This window comes from Callorhinchus milii, unplaced genomic scaffold (assembly GCF_018977255.1).
Source record: "Callorhinchus milii isolate IMCB2004 unplaced genomic scaffold, IMCB_Cmil_1.0 Scaffold1, whole genome shotgun sequence".
Lineage (NCBI taxonomy): Eukaryota > Metazoa > Chordata > Chondrichthyes > Chimaeriformes > Callorhinchidae > Callorhinchus > Callorhinchus milii.
The window spans coordinates 72,145,345-72,163,997 of NW_024704742.1; the positions used below are offsets into that span (position 1 = coordinate 72,145,345).

General features: G+C 51.9%; 1 protein-coding gene across 1 annotated transcript; it reads left to right on the forward strand.

Moving 5' to 3' along the window:
• The first annotated feature begins 148 nt into the window (after window positions 1–148).
• On the forward strand, window positions 149–18,653 carry LOC103188550 (matrix metalloproteinase-21-like). The gene is made up of 8 exons (XM_007908585.2): window positions 149–252; window positions 4,077–4,350; window positions 5,704–6,535; window positions 6,851–6,990; window positions 10,023–10,164; window positions 10,722–10,979; window positions 12,581–12,753; window positions 18,293–18,653. Exons 1-8 carry the CDS (start codon window positions 149–151, stop codon window positions 18,596–18,598), a joined length of 2,229 nt encoding a protein of 742 aa, XP_007906776.2. The 3' UTR covers window positions 18,599–18,653.

The window sequence follows — 18,653 nt, forward strand, 5'->3', positions numbered from 1 at the left end:
ATAGCACATGTCAACACCCAGCTCAGAGTCTGATACACTCCCATATTCACTCACTCTCACGCATTCACTCACACATTCATTCATCCTCGTCTTAACTTCTATCTGAATAGACACAGACGTGAACTTGGTTTAACACCGCATACAGAGGATGGTGTCTCCAGCACTGCGCTGGAGCACCATCCTGAACTGTCGGCCAAGAGTCACCCATGTTGGAATTCGGCAAGAGGCAGAGCGAGGGTGTGAGGGGCAGAGGTAAGGGGCAGAGCAAGAGTGTGTGTGGGGAGTGAAGGTATGAGGGGCGGAGCGAGGGTGTGAGGGGTGCAGTGAGGGTATGAGGGGTGGAGCGAAGGTATGAGGGGTGGAGCCGGGTGCGAAGGGTGGAGCGAGGTTGTGAAGGGCAGAGTGAGGGTGTGAAGGAAAGAGTGTACATGCACACTCACTTACGCACATTCACTCACACTGTTTAATAGTTTTCCTTTAGTTTTCTGGTTGGAATATTGGGAGTGAAGAGTTAACAGAAAGAGCAGGAAAGGAGCCGGATTCTGGCCGACAACCACGCAGGAATGTCACGCCCACTTACCTCCTGGCCTAATGGGCTGTGTCACCTTTCACCCCATCCCTATGCTTGGGTGAGCACGGGGGAGAGGGTGGTGGGGGGGGGAGGGGGAAAGCACTGCATTCACCCTACCTCACCCATCTCCCCCCACAAACAACCTCGCTGCCCTGGGAGTGTATACGGACAATGTAGGGGGAGCTTTACTCTGTCTCTAACCCATGTGGTCGCAGTCCCACCACCTTGGAACATCCTTCTGACCACTATTCAAATGTAATTTGTTGTTGTTGTCACTAACCTGGGAGTTTATAAGGACAGTGTAGAGGTAGCTTTACTCTGGCTCTAAACCGTGTTGTCACTGACTTGGGAGTGTGGATGGTATAATATAGGTAGGAGTGAATCATACTGTGCATTGTACACACAGGCGATAACACTGAGACACACAGGAATCGTTCAGCACCGGAGGGGAGGGAGGCAGCCATACAGGCACACAAAGGTGAGAGCAGGAACACGCGAGGTCAATTAACTAGGTCAGAGCAGAGAGGGTCTGTGCCCCCCATCCCTTCTCGGGCTCCGTTATGATGGGACCCTCTCGCAGGACAGAAAAGCAGACACACGCACTCAGCTCCCCAGGCCTGAAATTCCACTTGTTCTCACCCGTAAAACCATTTGGCTTAAAATGTAAATTCCTCAATCAGTCTCAGTTTGAAGCCACTTTTTCCGTAGTTTCTTAAAAGATAAATATTCTCAGAACCGACAACATCAAAGATCTGAAAACACTTCAGTGGGATTCACTCTAAAGTGTAGTGACTGTGTGTTTTGTGGGTGAATGCAGCACCTAATTTGCACACAGCAACGTTCCACTCACAGCAATGTCCTGCTAACAGCCGTGTGGTGAATGATCAATTTCATTTGGGGGATTGTTGGCCAGGCACTGGGAGAGAGAAACTCCCTTCTCGTTTCGAATAGTCCTGTGGGATCTTTAATATCCACCTGAACTGCAGACAGGACCTTGGATTAACATCTCAGCCAAAGGACGGCACCCTCTGACAACGCAGCACCCACCCACCCCTCACACCCCCTGCACTGTATTGCAGTGTCAGCTTAGTCTGTGTGATTTCAAGATCTGATGGGGCTTGAACTCACAATCTTCTGACTCAGAGGTGAGAGTGCTAGCACTGAGCCAGGCTGACACACAATTTAAGATGGTAAACAAGCAAATGGGGAGATGAGGAAAAATGTTTTCTGTGGAGTCAGGTGAGGATGGGGGTGATGGGGTGTGGGAGGCTGGGGAGGATGGGAGTGATGGGGTGTGGGAGGCTGGTGAGGCTGGGGGTGATGCGGTGTGGACGATGGCGAGGATGGGGGCGATGGTGTGTGGAGGCTGTTGAGGATAGGGTGTCGGTGGAGATGGTGGGCGCTGCAGAAAGCTCTCTCGCCTCTATCTCCTCACACTCACTCACTCACTCTCACTCTCTCCCTGCTGTGAATGCTGTGGCCTTTTCCTGCACTGCCCCGGGTGTTGGCCACGGACCAGCTCGCTGCTGGAGGGGGAAGGCAGCGGAGAGGCTGAGCCTGTACCCAGCGCTGTCGTTGGCTGGAGCCCAGGGAACACCAACACTCCCTCTGGAAGAATCTGGCTGTAAAACTTGAGGCTGGCAAGTGAGAGTGTGAGAGCAGCCACGTGCACCCAACATCACTGGTCTGAGCCAGCGCAGAGCGAGAGATAGAGAGCCAGCACACAGGACAGCAAGAGGGTGAGTAACAAATTATCTGCATCATAACTGGACAGGAAAAATATTATCAGCCCTTTTGTCTGTCTGTCTATCTGTCTGTCGCTTCACATTATACCACTTTTATTGTTTTGTGTATCTGTATGCAAAAGACAAAAAGAATAGAAAGAGAAGAGGGAAAGAATGAGAGAAGGCAAGAGCGAGAGAGTGGGGGGGGGGTGAACAGGAGAAACAGAGAGACACATGCAGAAAGTGACAAAAAGGAAAAAGACAGAAATAAAGAGAAGCCAAAAAGGGAGCGCGACAGACAGAGAGAGAATGAGAGAGAGAACGCTGGAGGGAGGAAGAGGGAATGAGAGGTAGAAAGAGAGAAACAGTCTGTGAATTCAGGTTCCCTTGTGAAGGCTTGTTTATTGGAGTGGAGTTTAAGGTGGATTCGCAGCCTTGAGGAAGCCTAACCTGCTCCATCCCACACTACAACCAGTGTTAAGGTTGTCCACAGTTTGGGACATCCAGCCCTTCAGCCCAGCCATCCACATCGCCCTCACCCAGAGAGAGAGAGAGAGAGACGGAAAGAGAGAAAGAATGAGAGGAAGGGAAGGAGGGATGGAGACAGAGTGAGAGGAGAGACAGGGAGGGTAGGAGATCAACAGCACGGGTTTAGAGACAGAGTAAAGCTCTCTTCACTGTCTGTCCATACTCCGTTGCCAGTTATCAATCTCTCTGTGATATCGTTGATGCGTGACAGGTTTCTCTGTTGATTCCACAGTTTCCCTCTTCTCAACTTTGGTTGCATCTGCAAATTGTAATCATCTTACATTGGGTCCGCAAATCCAGGTCATTAGTATATATGAGGAACAGGAGGCTCCCAGTACAGACCCGTTTAATTTCTGTCCCACTGTAACCTCGTTCACGTCTTGTTTTTCCTTTCTGTCCAGTTTATATTCCGGCCCATGGACACCTTCTCCTCACATCCCCAAGCCTAGGCTCTCCCCAACCTGTGCCTAATACTCTCTGGAATTAGATAAAGGGGTGCGTCCCTCCAGGGAGAGAGAGCACATTCCATTCCAGACACAGGGAAATTCCCATGTGTGGGTGGCAAACATATGAAACTCAGTGTGGTTCGTTGACTCTGAAGCGCAGTGACGGGTTTCCATGTGTGTCAGACACCGGCTGATCACGGTGATGGGTTTCCATGTGTGTCAGATACCAGCTGCTCATTGTGGCAGATTTCCATGTGTGTCAGACACTGGCTGATCATGGTGATGAGTTTCCATGTGTATTAGATACCGGCTGATCATGGCAATGGGTTTCCATGTGTGTCAGATACCGGCTGATCACGGTAATGGGTTTCTATGTGTGTCAGACACTGGCTGATCATGGTGATGAGTTTCCATGTGTATTAGATACCGGCTGATCATGGCAATGGGTTTCCATGTGTGTCAGATACCGGCTGATCACGGCAATGGGTTTCTATGTGTGTCAGACACTGGCTAATCAAGGTGATGAGTTTCTATGTGTGTCAGACACCGGCTGGAAATGCAGACCCTGCAAGCCAAAGCATGTTCTGAAATACTCCTCTGTAAAAGAGTGAGGGAAGGAGTGAGTATGAGTGAGGGAGGGAACAAGGAAGGGATGGAGGCCTGTTCACTGCAGGGGGAAGGGAAGAGTGATGGGGAAGGGTTGTCAAACATGGTGAAGTGTTGGCTGAGAGAGCTGGAGGAGCTAGCGGTGGATTTACACGGTTCACCCATCAATCACGTCTGATCTTTCTCCCCCATGTGTCGCAGGCAGAAACTCTCTGAGATCAGACAAGGAGGCCTCACCCTCTCCTGGAGCTATTTATTGATGAGGAGCAGAGGGGGGCGGGGCAGCTCCCCGCGAGGGGCAGTGACTGACAGTCGGTGGCCAGCGAGGGCAGTGATAGGCTGTTCTCTGTGTATTTACCTGACGTTGCTCGCTCCCAGTGGGAGTGAGAAAGTCTATCACAGCCGTGACCACTCCGACATCAGGGAGAGGATTTGGATGCGAGCCAGGCCAGTTCTGACCTCCGAGTCAGCCCAGGTAAGGCATTGCCAAGCACGGGCACCACCACCAACACCCAGCTCTTGAAAACGGAAACCAACACCCAGCCCCTGAAAGCGCGCACCACACACCAAAACCCAGTCCCTGACAGCAGGTACCACACACCAATACTCAGGCCCTGTCAGCAGGCATCACACACCAACACTCAGCTCCAGTCACTGACCATAGGTACTGCCCACCAACAGATACTGCCAGCCAATGAGCACTACTAATGGGCACCATATGCCAATGTCAACCACCCGCTCATAGGCACTGCCCAACCCTAGTATCATACAGGTCTGGTGCCCAAGCCTGCAATGCCCAATACTCAATTAAGGTAATAATCCCTTCAAAACAAAAACTTTTTGGTCACTCAATCAACAACTGTTTGTGGGACACTGCCACGTTTCACCCACAAAATATACAGTCAATTTTCTTTACAGTATATTCTGTGAAGCACTTTGAGACATCTCGAAAATATGATAAGGTGCTATGTCAAATACAAGGATTAGCATTATTATTAATGTCAATCATTCAATGCCCAACAAACAGTGTCCAACACAACCCTGAGTGGAGCGATGGTTGGGAGTGAAAGAATTCTTGAACAATGAGATGAAACGGCTGAAGGGTTGACACCTGGGGTTAGGGTTAGGGTTAGGGTGCCTAACCCTAGATGGTCGGAGCCCAAAGAGCCTGTGCTTGTGTAACCATTCCAAGATTTTGCAGAACTGTGGAAATTCCGTCTTAACCTGGAAACTGGTTTCTTTTTAGGAACTGCAGAAAATCAGGGTCCACATGAAGAAGGGATGAGAATTCCCCCGGTTCTGTGTAATTTCAGTGTCTAACAGACAGAGAACACGAGGAACTTCCACTCCTTGTTCGTACACAACTATTCATATCCCTCCTTGTCAAGAATTTATCAAATTCCTTTCTCACTGTTCCAATAGCCGTTAAAGTCACTAGGGGCGGGGAATCCTTCCACTCAGCTCCCCATGGTAGTGTGGTCCTAGCTGGACAAGCAGTGGGAAAGCTTACCAGACAGTGATCTCAGTGGCAAGCAATGTGGTTTTAGCTGATTAGAATCCAGCAGTTGCCCCCAACGCACATTCTGGGATTCCCCAAGCCTTGGCTCTTGCCAACCTGCGCCTAATACTCTCCGGAATTAGGTAAACAGGATGCTTCTCTCCAATGTATCTCTGGGATTTCCATGTGTCGGTGGGGTACGTGGAATTCTCAGCTTGGTTTACAGACTCTAAAGCATGGTGATGGGTTTCCGCCTGTGTCCCCGTCTGATCAAAAAAAATCAATGGGAATCACACCGCAGTAAGTCTCCCCCTCTCTCTGTCTGTCCAGGAATATCTAGTGAAATATGGTTGGACGAAGCCGGTGAGATGGGAGCTTCTGGCATTCCGGGGCGTGACGGTTCCGCTGAACGATGACCCTCCGCCCCCAGATATCTCCGAGCTGCTCTCGGAGGGCCGCTACGCTCGCCGACACATCCAGGAAGAGGTGCGGCCACAGGAGATGAAGCCGCAGTACGTCAATGCCCTCAGAAGCTTCCAGAAAGCCAATGGGCTGCCTGTCACCGGAATCCTGGACATGGCCACCACCGACGCCATGAACAAGCCTCGGTGCGGTGTTCCTGACCACAAGACCCCAGACAATGAGCCAGAACCAGACGGGGGGGAGGGTCGTGCCCCGCCCTCTAGAACCACACCTGCTCCTGGCACTGTCTCTAAGGCTGGCCCCACCCATGGCCCTACCACAGGCCCCACCCCTGCTCCAGGCCCCATCCCTAGTGCCTACTTCACCCCTGCTGCCGCCCCTGTCCCCATCCCCGGCCCAGATCTCGTCCTTGGCCCCACCCCTGATGTCATCACCCCGGGCTCTGCCCCCGGCCCCGCTCGGGCAAGGCGGTTCCTACAGCTTGTGTTGGATGCCGGCAGGTGGCCGCGAGGCTCGGCAGATTTCCTGGACGCGGCGACTCTGCAGCTGGGCTTCACCAAGACACGGCTGAAATGGCGGATCCTGGCCGAGGGCTACAGCTCACAACTGAGTGTGGAGGACCAGCGTCTGATCCTCAGGCTCGCCTTCCGCATGTGGAGCGAGGTCACCCCACTCACCTTCCAGGAGGACCTGCTGGCCAGCGGCTCCCACATCGACATCAAGCTGGGCTTCGGGACCAGTGAGTCACTGCCACACAGGCACAGGAAGAGGGACAGGCACAGTGCTAGGCACCAGCACAGGAATAGGCACCAGCACAGGAATAGGCACAGGGCTAGGCACCAGCATAGGGTCAGGCACCAGCACAGGGACAGGCACCAGCACAGGTACTAGGACAGGGACAGGCACCGGGACTGTCTCCCTCACCATCCTGGTTAGAGGGGGAGGCGTGAGTGTGCCAGTGAGTGTGCCAGTGTGTGCCAGTGTGTGCCTGTGATTGTGCCTGTGAGTGTGACAGGCACTGACTGGTGCCTTGTGCCTGTGCTGTTGCCCACAGAGAGACACCTAGGCTGTTCTCAGGTCTTTGACGGGACGGGCCGTGAGTATGCCCACGCCTGGCGCTTGGGGAACATTCACTTTGATGACGACGAGCACTTTGTGGCCCCGACCAGCACGGAAGGCATCAGCTTACTGAAGGTCTGGCTCTGTTTATCATTTACAGCACAGGCCAATAGGGCAGCTCCAGCACACAGCGTGCAGGCAAGCCGGGCCAGCAAGAGCCCGCAAGCCAGCCAGCGGCACATTACACACACCAACATCCTCCGGGGGAGGGGGTAAGAGGGGTCTCACCACAGCTGAAATAAACTGCCTCCGAGGTGAGGTTCCTGGCAATGGAATATCAGAATCAAGAGGATTGGGGGAGGGGGTTGTTGGGGTTGCGGGTGGGGGTGAGGTAAGTGGAGGAGGGGGTAACAGTGCTCGAAAGGACATTCAAAAAGAAAGATTTTTAGGTGAGTTTTGGAGGTAAGGGAGGGGGGAGGTGGAGTAACTCCAGGAGGGAGGTGGTGAGGCGGAGTGACTCCTCCAGCTTGTGAAAAGAGTAGCTGTGAAGTCCGGCATTGGAACAATTGAGTCTGCAACAAGGGGCCTAACCTCAAGACGGTGACTGGAAGAGTTAATTGGGAGGTTAGAAGAAAGTTATTCATACACAGAGTGTTATTAGAGCATGGAATGGTTTAGCTGGCGAAAGTGAGACCAGAATAACACTTAAAAGGAAATGGGATTAGAGTAGAGAGCTCCAGTGGGGGAGCGAGCACCAGCAACAACAACTTGCATTTAAGACAATGTCTGAAGCCTAAAACCCAAAGAAATTTGGGAGCCAGGACTTTTGTGCAAATTGTTGATGTCTACATGAGGTTATTTTCTGTTTTTGGTATCTTTATGAGGCCACTTCCTGCAGTTGATGACTTGATGACATTCCTCACTGTTGTTGGCATTTCCTCTCCTCTCACAACTTCTTCCTCCACATCCACTCTGCCACCCACATCCACTGCCACCCACTTGATCTGGTGATAACCTGGGGCCTCAGCATTTGGGACATTACCATCACCGATAAAGCCATCTTGGACTATTACTTCACCTCCCTTAACTCCTCAATCCCTCTCCCCGCTGGCTCCCAATCCACCTCCATCTCATACCACCCTGGAAAAAAATCATCCCCTCCCTCTCTGCTCCCTTGGAGTTATCTGAACTCCTCCCACTCTGGACTTCTTCCTGCAATGACCTACCTCCTCGGTCATTCTCCTCCACAACTCCCACTTGCCACTCTCGATGCCCTTGCCCCCATTACCTACCGAACTGGTTCCTACTCACTCAAGTCACCCTGGTACACCAGCAACCTCCGGTCCCTCAAGGCACAAGTGCGTGCCACCGAATGCACCTGGCTCAAATCTAATTTAATGGTCCATCTGCAGATCTGTTTGGACCACATTAAAACGTATCCCTCCACCCTTGCCTCCACTAAATCATTCTTCTATTCCAGGATAGTCTTGGAGGCCAAGGACAACCCCAGGCTCCTCTTTTCCACCACCAACCAGCTCTCCTTACCTCCCAGCTCCACCTCCTTGTTCCTCTACTCACAGACTTCATCAACCTCTCCTTGTCCACTGACACCTTTCCTACCCCTTAAAAACAGCTGTCATCACCACTATCCTCAAAAGACCTTCCCTGGACCCATCCCTGTTCTCAAATTACTACCCCATCTCTGTCACATTCACTGGCACACTCACTGGCACAGCTTATGTCCCCGGCGTAGGGCTTGAACCCACAATATGGTTGCCAACTGCCCAGTTTGGGACCAGAAATTCCAGATTTAAAGGCATCTGTACAGTCTGGTTAGAAGCATTGACCAGACACCAAAAGACCAGTTATTGCCTATGGTCTGCAGATAGAGGAGAAGAAACCAAGCAGGGTAACTACAACTCCCACGTTCCCGCGCCCCCGGCATACACAGAGCTCAGAACATGCGCATAAAATGGAGTCCTATAGCTTAGTGGTTAGGGCACTCACCTCGCAAGTAAGAGGTCCTGGGTTCAATATCCCAGCAGGGCAAAACGTTGGGCAAGTTTCCTTACTCCACATGGCTGTTTACCTAGCAGTAAGTAGGAACCCAGTTTTTATTCGGTTGGAGGATCGCTTTTCTGGGGATAATAATCCCTTCAAAAATAATAATAATAATTTGATCACTCAATCCACAACTGTTTGTGGGACACTGCTGTGCTCAATTGGCTACAGTGTTTTGCCCACAAATATACTGTCAATTCACTTTACAGTATATTCTGTGAAGCTCTTTGAGACGTCGCAAAGATATGATAAGGCTCAATATCAAATGCAAGGATTATTATTATATTACCTCCCTCCCAGGAAGATAGGCACATGTCAGTGCCTATTTAATTGCTGAGAACGGTTTCATTCCAGCGAGAGGAGTGAGCAGCTGGAGCAGGAATCAGGAGGGACTGAGGCCAGGACATTGGAATCAATTGAGATAGGAAAACTCTCAGGTGGAGATTCTGAGATCAAACAGGCAAAACACTTTCCTCATCCAACCTGCCCTGATTGTGAGGGTCTGTGACAGCAGAGATCGACTTGACCTGGGGTAGGGGTGGGGCTGAGCCCATCAGAGGTGCTAGAGTCCTGTAGTGTTGTGGTTAGAGCACTCGCCTCGCAAACGAGAGGACCGGGTTCGATTCCTGGGTGGGGCAAAACCTGAGACAAGTTTCCTTACTCCACACACCTCTATTTACCTAGCAGTAAGGAGGAACTTGGTTGTTAGTCGGTTGGCAGATCGTTTTCTGGGGGTCCCTAAAAAATAAAAATAAAACATTTAAAAAAATTGATAGTCATGACTATTTGTGGGACGTTGCCGTGGTTCAATTGGCTGCTGTCTTTCGCTCACAAAATCTAAACAACGTGATAGAGTGCTATAGTATTAGTAATAATCCTTGAATTTGATATAGCATCTTATAACATTGTGAAGAGCTTTGAGACATCTCAAAGCGCTTCACAGGATATACTGTAAAGTGGAATGACTATATATTGTGGCAGCCAATTGCTCACAATTGCTATATCAAATGCAGAGATTATGATATTATTATATTGTGTTGTGGTGGGACGGCTGTGCTGGGGGCGGATGGACTGAATTCTGCCTGTTGTATTGCGATTCCCCACAGGTGGCGGTGCACGAGATCGGCCATGTGCTGGGTTTGCCTCACATGCAGCGCGCAGGCTCCATCATGCAGCCTAACTACATCCCCCACGCTTCCACCCTGGAGCTGGACTGGGAGGACAGGAAGGCCATCCAGAAGATCTACGGTGCGTCCACTCACCACGGGCTGGAGGGGGCTCGTGTGGAGCACAAACAGTGCAGACTGGCTGGGCCAAATGACCTGTTTGTGTGCTGTGCTAGGCTGTGCTCAGTGCTAGGCTGTGCTCTGGGCTGGGTTCTGGGCTATGCTGTTCTATGAGCTGTGCTCTGGGCTGTGCTGTGCTTTGGGTTGTGCTCTGTGCTGGGCTGTGCTCTGGGCTGGGCTATGCTCTGGCCTGTGCTCTGGGTTGGGTTGTGCTCTGTGCTGTGCTCTGGGCTATGCTGTGCTCTGGGCTATGCTGTGCTCTGGGCAGGGCTGTTCTGTGGGCTATGTTGTGTTCTGGCCTGTGCTATGCTCTGGGCCGGGCTGTGTTCTGCGTGGCTCATTTTGTGAACTTTGTTGTTGTAACTGAGGTTAAACCCACTCTGTCTCTCTGTGTGTCTGTGTGTATGTCTGGCTGTGTGTGTGTATCTATGTGTGTGTGTGTGTCTGTCTGTATGTGTGTATATCTATGTGTGTTTGTCTATCTGTGTGTGTATCTGTGTGTTGTGTCTGCGTATACAGGCGTGTGTAAGGGGAACTTTAATACCGTCTTTGACTGGGTTCGCAGAGAGTATAACCAGTTGGGGGAGGTCACGTACCGCTATAACACTTATTTCTTCCGTAAGAGCTGGTACTGGATGTACGAGAACCGTAAGAACCGCACGCGGTATGGGGACCCTATCCCCCTGTCAGTGGGCTGGCGGGGAATCCCTCCGTCCAACCTGGATGCCTTTGTCCATATATGGACGTGGAATAAAGACACCACCCTCTTCTTTAAAGGTAGATGTTGCTCTGGAATGTAGTGCAAACTCACAAATATACCAACCTCCTTTTCACTCACTTCCACTGTACACACTCCTAATGGCCCAAACCCCTTCCCAGTGTAGAGGAGTGTCAAAGCTGATCTCCAATGTTAGAGACAGAAGAAAATGTCAAAGCTGATCCCCAGTGTTAGAGACAGAGAAGGGCAGCGAGGCTGATCCCAATATTGGAGACAGAGCAGCAAGGCTGATCCCAGTGTCAGAGAAGAAGACAGCAGTGAGGCTGATCCTACAGTGTTGGAGACAGAGGAGAGCAGCGAGGCTGATCATAGAATTATACAGCACAGAAGGAGGCCATTCGGCTGAGGCTTAACCAGTGTTTTATAAATGTTCATCATAACTTCCTGACTTTTGTATTCTTTGCCCCTATTTATAAAGCCTAGTATCCCGTACGCTTTTTTAACAGCTTTATCTACCTGTCCTGCCACCTTCAAAGATTTACTGATCTCTCTGTTCCTTCACCCCCTTTAAGATTGTACCATCAGCTTATATTGCCTCTCCTCATTCTTCCTCCGAAAATGCATCACTTCGCATTTCTTCACATTAAACTTCATCTGCCACGTGTCTGCCCATTGTCCCCTTGCAGTCTGCTACTATCCTCCTCACTGTTTGCTACTTCTCCTAGCTTAATATCATCCTCAGTCTTGGAAATTGTACTCCCTATAGCCAAGTCATTTATATAGATCAAAAACAGCAGAGGTCCCAATACTGACCCCTGGAGGTCACCACTGCACACTTCCCTCCAGTGAAAAACAGCCAGTCACCACCACTCTCTGCTTTCTGTCTTCCAGCCAGTTCTGTATCCATGCTCCACTGTCCCTTTAATACCGTGGGCTTCTAAGTTGCTTACAAGTCTCTTATATGATCCTAGTGTTAGAGACAGAGGAGAGCAGTGAGGCTGATCCCAGTGTTGGATACAGAGGAGAGCAGTGATGCTGTACCCAGTGGTTGAGAGATGAGCTGTGAGAATTGGACAAGCTCCGACTGTTCAGACTGGAGCGATGTCTCAGAGGAGACCTTAGAGGTTTCTATAAGATTGAGAGAAGAAACCCAGAACAATGCTCTCAGATACACCAGGACAAGACGTCATGGGGTCAGGAGTGTGAGCAGCAATTCCAGGACAAAGATCTGGAATGTATTGACGGGGGAAATTGACAGCTCGGAACAGGGTCACCAGGAAGGTCGCTTAATAAACATTGATGGGAGGACAGTTGTGAGAGGATGAAGGGTCTTCTCCCACCCAAACCTCTTGTGTGAATCACATGTGACTTGTTTACAGATCCTTTAGTGTGGCAATCACTGAATGTAGGCGGAGATTACAACAACAAAATTACATTTGTTTAGTGCCTTTCACGTTGAGAGGAGGTCCTAAGGGGCTGGCCCAAGATTATTAATGAATGTGTGTGTGAGTCTCACTGTGTGTGTGCGTCACTGTGTGTGTGTGTGTGTGTGTGTGTGCGTCACTGTGTATGTCAGTCTCACTGTGTGTCCTTCTCAATGTGTGTGTCAGTCTGACTGTGTGTGTGTGTGTATGTCAGTCTGACTGTGTGTGTATGTCAGGCACACAGTACTGGCGCTATGACAATGACAATGACCGGGTGTACACGGAGGACTGGAAGGGGAACCGATACCCCAAGCTGATCACCCAGGGCTTCCCTGGCATTGAGGGCCCCATCGACACAGTCTTCTTCAACAAGAGAGATCACATCATCTACTTCTTCAAGGGATATAACGTGAGTGTGAGTGCCACCTGTCACGTATCTGCCTCCCCGCGCACCACACCATCCATCTCCCCCCATACTGTTCATCTTACTCCCCCACACTGTTTGTCTCCCACACACTTCTGTAAACACCCCCAGGTCAGTAACAGCATGGATTAGAGAAAGAATAAGACTCCCTTTAGATTGATGTGTTGAGGACAGGAGCGGGGTGAGGTCAGGAAAGATGAATTGGTGCAGTGCGGTGTTGAGAGGAAACAGTGGATACAGGACACTGGAGATAAGGAGGTCTGAGAGATTGTGGTGCTGGAGATAGGGAGCCGGGTGAGGAGGGGGTCAGAGCTGTGTCAAGGAGCAGACCCCACCCACCCCACCTCAGCCCTGTGACTCTGTTTGTCGCTGGTGGAGGTGTAGCTGAGATTTTCCCACGCGTATGCCAACTCCCAGCTCGATGAACTTCCCAACTATTCCCTCCACAAGCTGTAGACTATCCAGAACTCTGCAGCGGCTGGCTCCACTAGCTCTGCTCACACTCCTGACCCCATGACGTCTTGTCCTGGTGTATCTGAGAGCATTGTTCTGGGTTTCTTCTTCCCATCTTATATAAACCTCTGAGGCCTCCTCTGAGACATCGCTCCAGTCTGAACAGTCGGAGCTTGTCCAATTCTCACACCCAACTCTACCTTTCCTCCTCTACCCTCAACTCCATGACCACCGATGTTCTGACAGCCTGCCTGTCTGACATTGAGTCCTGGACGAGAGACAACTTTCTTCAGCGCAACGTGCGTAAAACTGAGGCCCTCCTGATTGGCTCGCGTCAGCGCCTCCGCACCTCAGGCGCTGACAGCATCAGCATCCAAGGCTGCATTCTCCACCTCTCAAAGCCATCAGGAACCTCGGGGTTCTGTTCGACCCTGAGCTGTCCTTTCTCCCTCATATCCGCACCACAACTGGCACCGCCTTCCATCACCTCCGGACCATCGCCAGACTACGGAACTACCTCACCCCTCACGCTGCTGAAACCCTGGTCCACGCCTTTATCACCTTAAGACTGGACTATGGGAACTCTCTCCTCGATGGCCTTCCCGGCACCTCCCTCCACACTGCAGGTCATTCAGAACTCTGCAGCTCGTGTACTGTCCCGCACCAGGCTTCGCGACCACATCACTCCCACCCTCGCTCGCCTCCACTGGCTCCCCATCCCCCAGAGGATCGAATTCAAGATCCTCACCCTCACCTACAAGGCCATTCATGGCCTCGCTCCCTCCTACCTCTCCGACCTACTATCCCCTACGTACCTGCCCGTACCCTCCGTTCCTCTGGCTCCGGTCTACTCCACATCCCCCGCCCCAACCGCCCTACCATCGGTGGCCGGGCCTTCAGCCTCTCAGCCCCGAGGCTCTGGAGCTCTATTCCCCAGTGCCTTCGCCTCCTCCCTTTCCTCCTTCAAGGTCGGTCTCAAGACCTTTCTCTTTGACCTTCAGCTCCCCTCTCGACTCTCTACCCCCTCCTCGCTCCCTCCCTTCCCTCCCCCTGACCATTTCCCCCCAATGCTCGGGTCCCTACCCAACTGTACAGCGCCTTGGGACGTTCTCGTCTCTATAAATAGAATCTTGCTGTTGTAGAGTTTAAAATCCTCGTCCTCGCCTTAAAAGCTCTCCATGGCCTTGCTCATTCCTACCTCTGTAACCTGCTAACCCCATATCAACCTGTCTGCTCCCTTCGCTCAGGAGGCACTGGTCTACACAAGGTCCCCCGCGCCCCTGCTCCACCATCAGCAGTCGGGCCTTCAGCCTCTCCGCCCCCACCCTCTGGTACTCATCCCGGAGTCCATCTGGCTTACCTCCTTCAAGGCTTGTCTCAAGACCTTCCTTTTCAACCATGCCTTTGGTCACCTCCCCCCTCCCCCGGTCCCAACCCCCAGCTCAGGTGCAAACCCCTCATTGTACAGCACCTCAGGTGCAAAACATAGTGGCTAGAATCCCCCCGGTTCGATTCCCAGGCAAGCCAAAATTCCCGACATTCTCGCCCTCACTGAAATCTGAATCACTCCAGGCGACACCTTCCCCCTGATAGAGGCCACACAACCCAGCTACTCCTACATCACACGCCACGACCTAACCACTGTGTTGTGGTGTGGCTCTCATCTCCCGGTCCCCACTCGGCCTATCCCCTTACTCCTCTGAAACCTTCCCCTCCTTAGAGCACCTTATCCTTTACCACCCTGCCAACCTTTCCTTGAAAATTCTCCTTATAAATCGCACCCCCCAAGCCCTCCCCCACCTTCATCCCCGACATCTCCACCCTCCTATCTTCCCTCTCCCTCTGCTCTGAACACCTCCTCATCCTAGGAGACTTCAACCTTCACTTCACCCCTCCTGCTCTATCTCTGCTGACTTCTCCTCCCTTATCTCCTCCCTCAACCTCTCCTTCCATATCCACTCTGCCACCCACGTCCGTGGTCAGCCCCTCGCCGTCTCGGACCTCACCATCATCGACAAAGCGATCTCGGACCATCACTTCATCTCCCTTAACTCCTCAAAACCCCCCACTCTCGGCTGCCTTGGAGTCATCTGAACTCCTTCCCCCCTGGGCTTCCTCCCGCAATGACCTATCCTCCTTGATCACTCTTCTCCACAGCTCCCTCTCCTCCACACTTGATTCCCTTGCTTCCCTCTCTTCCCAAACTGTCTCCTATTCACATAAGTCACCATGGTACACCAGCCACTTCTGCTCCTTTAAAGTACAGGTGCGTGCCGCTGAACGCACCTGCTTAAATCAAATTTAATGGGCCATCAGCAGATCTGGCTGGACCTTATCAAATCTTACAGCTCCGCCCTCACCTCCGCTAAATCGTCGTTCTACTCCAAGACAATCTTGGAGGCCAAGGACAACCCTAGGCTCCTCTTCTCCATCACCAACCGGCTTCTCTGCCCACCCTCTCATGCCTCGCCATCCTCACCTCAAATGCCAACTGTGAGCAGATGCTAGGTTCCTTGAATCCAAAGTTGAAGGGATTTGCTCAGCTGCCTCTGCTATTCCGTCTGCTACCCCCTTCCCATCTCCTCCTCCCACCCCGTCCCCTACCCATCCCTCCCTCCACACCTTCAAACCTGTCTCCCACTCCTCTTTCACCACCACTATAACCTGCCTGAAACCGACCAACTGCTCCCTTCGCCCCATCCCTACCCCTCTTCTTACCTCCCAGCTCCACTTCCTTATTCCTCTACTCAGACATCATAAACCTGTCGACTGGAACTGTTCCCATCCATTAATAACTGCCGTTATCACTCCTTAAAAAACCCTCCCTGGACCCATCTCTATTCTCAAACTACCGCCCCATCTCCAACCTCCCTTTCCTCTCCAAAGTCGTGGTTGCTTCCCAGCTTTGCTCCTTCCTCTCCTGCCACTCCCTTCACTAACCCCTTCAATCGGGTTTCTGTGCCACCCACAGCACAGAAACAGCTCTGGTCAAAGTGACAAATGACATTCTGTCCATCTTCCACCAGGGCTCCCTCTACCTCCTCGTCCTCCTTGACCTCTCTGCTGCCTTCAACACTGTCGACCACTCTTATCTTTATCCACCTGCACTCCTCTCACCTCAACCTTCACGGCTCTGTCCTTGACTGGTTCAGATCATACCTCTCACACCACCTCCACTTCATCTCCACAAACGGTTTCTCCTCTAGCCCCTGTACCGTCTTGTGCGGCGTTCCTCAGGGCTCTGTCCTTGGTCCCCTCCTCTTCAATATCTATATGCTCCCTCTTGGTGACATTACCCACAGACTTGGGGTCAAATTCCACATGTATGCGGATGACACCCAACTGTACATCTCTGCCTCCACCCTTGACTCCAGGACCACTGATGTCCTGAGAGAATGTCTGTTAGACATCAACAACAACAAAATTACATTTATAGAGCTCCTTTCACGTCGGAAGGACGTCCCAGGGCGCTAGACAGTCAGGGGTCAGGATCCAAGCATGGAGGAGGCGTGGGGTAGGGATGAGGGAAGGCAGAAAGGTGGGAGGGCGACTGAAGGAACAATCGAAGAGGAAGGTCTTGATATCGGCCTTGAAGGAGGCAAGGGAGGATGCGATGTGAAGGGACTGTGGGATGGAGTTCCAGAGTGTGGAGGCAGAGAGGCTGAAAGCCCGGCCACCGATGGTAGGACGGATCAGGTGGGAGATATAGAGCAGGCCGGAGCCCGCTGAATGGAAGGAGCGGACAGGTTGGTAGGGAGTTAGCAGGTTAGAGAGGTAGGAGGGGGCTTTGAAAGTGAGGATGAGGATCTTGTATTCGATCCTCTGAGGATCCTGGATGAGAGCTAATATTCTTCAGTTGAAAGACAAGACCGAGGCTCTTCTGATTGGCTCCCATCAGTGCCTCCACACCTCAGGTACTGACAGCATCACCATCCATGGATGCACACTCCACCTCACTAGGCCAGTCCAGAACCCTGATGCCTTTTTTGACCCAAGACTATCCCTTCTACCTCTCATCTGTGCCATGACCCGCTCTGCCTTCCCCCACCTCCGCAACATTGCCTGGCTTCGCCACTGTCTCACACCACAGCCGCCAAAACCCTCTTACACGCTTTCATTAAATCGAGGCTTGACTATGCAAACTCCTTGCTTATCGGCCTCACCACCTCCTCCCTCCATAGGCTGCAGATCATCCAGAACTCTGCAGCCTGTGTCCTCTCCTGCACCAGACTCCCTGACCCTATCAACCCCATCCTCACCCTACTCAACTGGCTTCCCATCACACAGAGAAGACAGTTCAAGATCCTGGTCCTCACCTTCAAAGCCCTCGTTGTTCCCACCTATCTCTGCGACCTCCTAACCCCCTACCATCCTGCTCACTCCCTCCGCTCAGCGGGCTCCGGCCTGCTTCATGTCCCCTACCTCACTTGCCCCACTTTTGGCGGGCGGGCCTTCTGCCATTCTACTCCCACCCTCTGGAACTCCATCCCAAAGTACCTCCATCTCGCCCCCTCCCTTGCCTCCTTCAACATCTCAAGACCCTCCTCTTCGACCGTGCCTTCAATCAACCTGCTTCCCTCCCTGCCCTCCACCCTCTCCAATCCTGACCCCCAGCTTGGATCCGAAACTCTGTCAGTCCAGCTCCTTGGACATGAAATGCAATTTTGTTGTTGAAACCTTAGGCAACATGAAACCTTATTCCACATGCCTCTGTTTACCAAGCAGTAAGTAGGAACCTAGCTTTTAGTCGATTGGCAAAATGGTTCCGGGGGTAATAATCCCTTTAAAAAAAACCGAAAATTTGGTCACTTAATCCATGACTGTTTGTGGGACACTGCTGTGTGCAATTGGCTGCTGCGTTTCGCCCACAAAATACAAAATCAATCCACTTTACAGTATATTCTGTGAAGCATTTTGAGATGTCTAGAATACATGATAAGGTGCTAAATAAAATGCAAGGATTATTCTTATTATTATTGGGACGTTCTCCTGACTTGAAAGGCGCTGTGTAAATATAAATTATTGTTGTTGCCCAACCCAGTGCTGACTGCTGTCTTTTGCTGCCCGATAGGTGACAGCCTTTAACACTGACCAGAATGCCCGCCTTGACGGCTGGCCAAAGCGCATCGTGGACGTATTCCCCCCGGTGGTCCCAGGAGACCACCCACTGGGGAACCTGGACTCCGTCTACTTCTCCTACAGCCTTAGTGCTGTCTTCATGTTCAAGGATGCAGAGTTCTGGCGGGTGGTGGGCGAGCGGGACCGGGAAAGGAACTCCTCATTGCCCCTTAACAGCCTCCTCCCCGCCCGCTCCATCCACCAGCAGTGGTTCGACATCTGTGACGGTGATGCACCCCTCGTCTTCGGCTCCGAGTAGAGGGCGAGTGGTGTCTCCCCCTCACCCCATCTCTGCCCCTCACCCTGTATCCCCC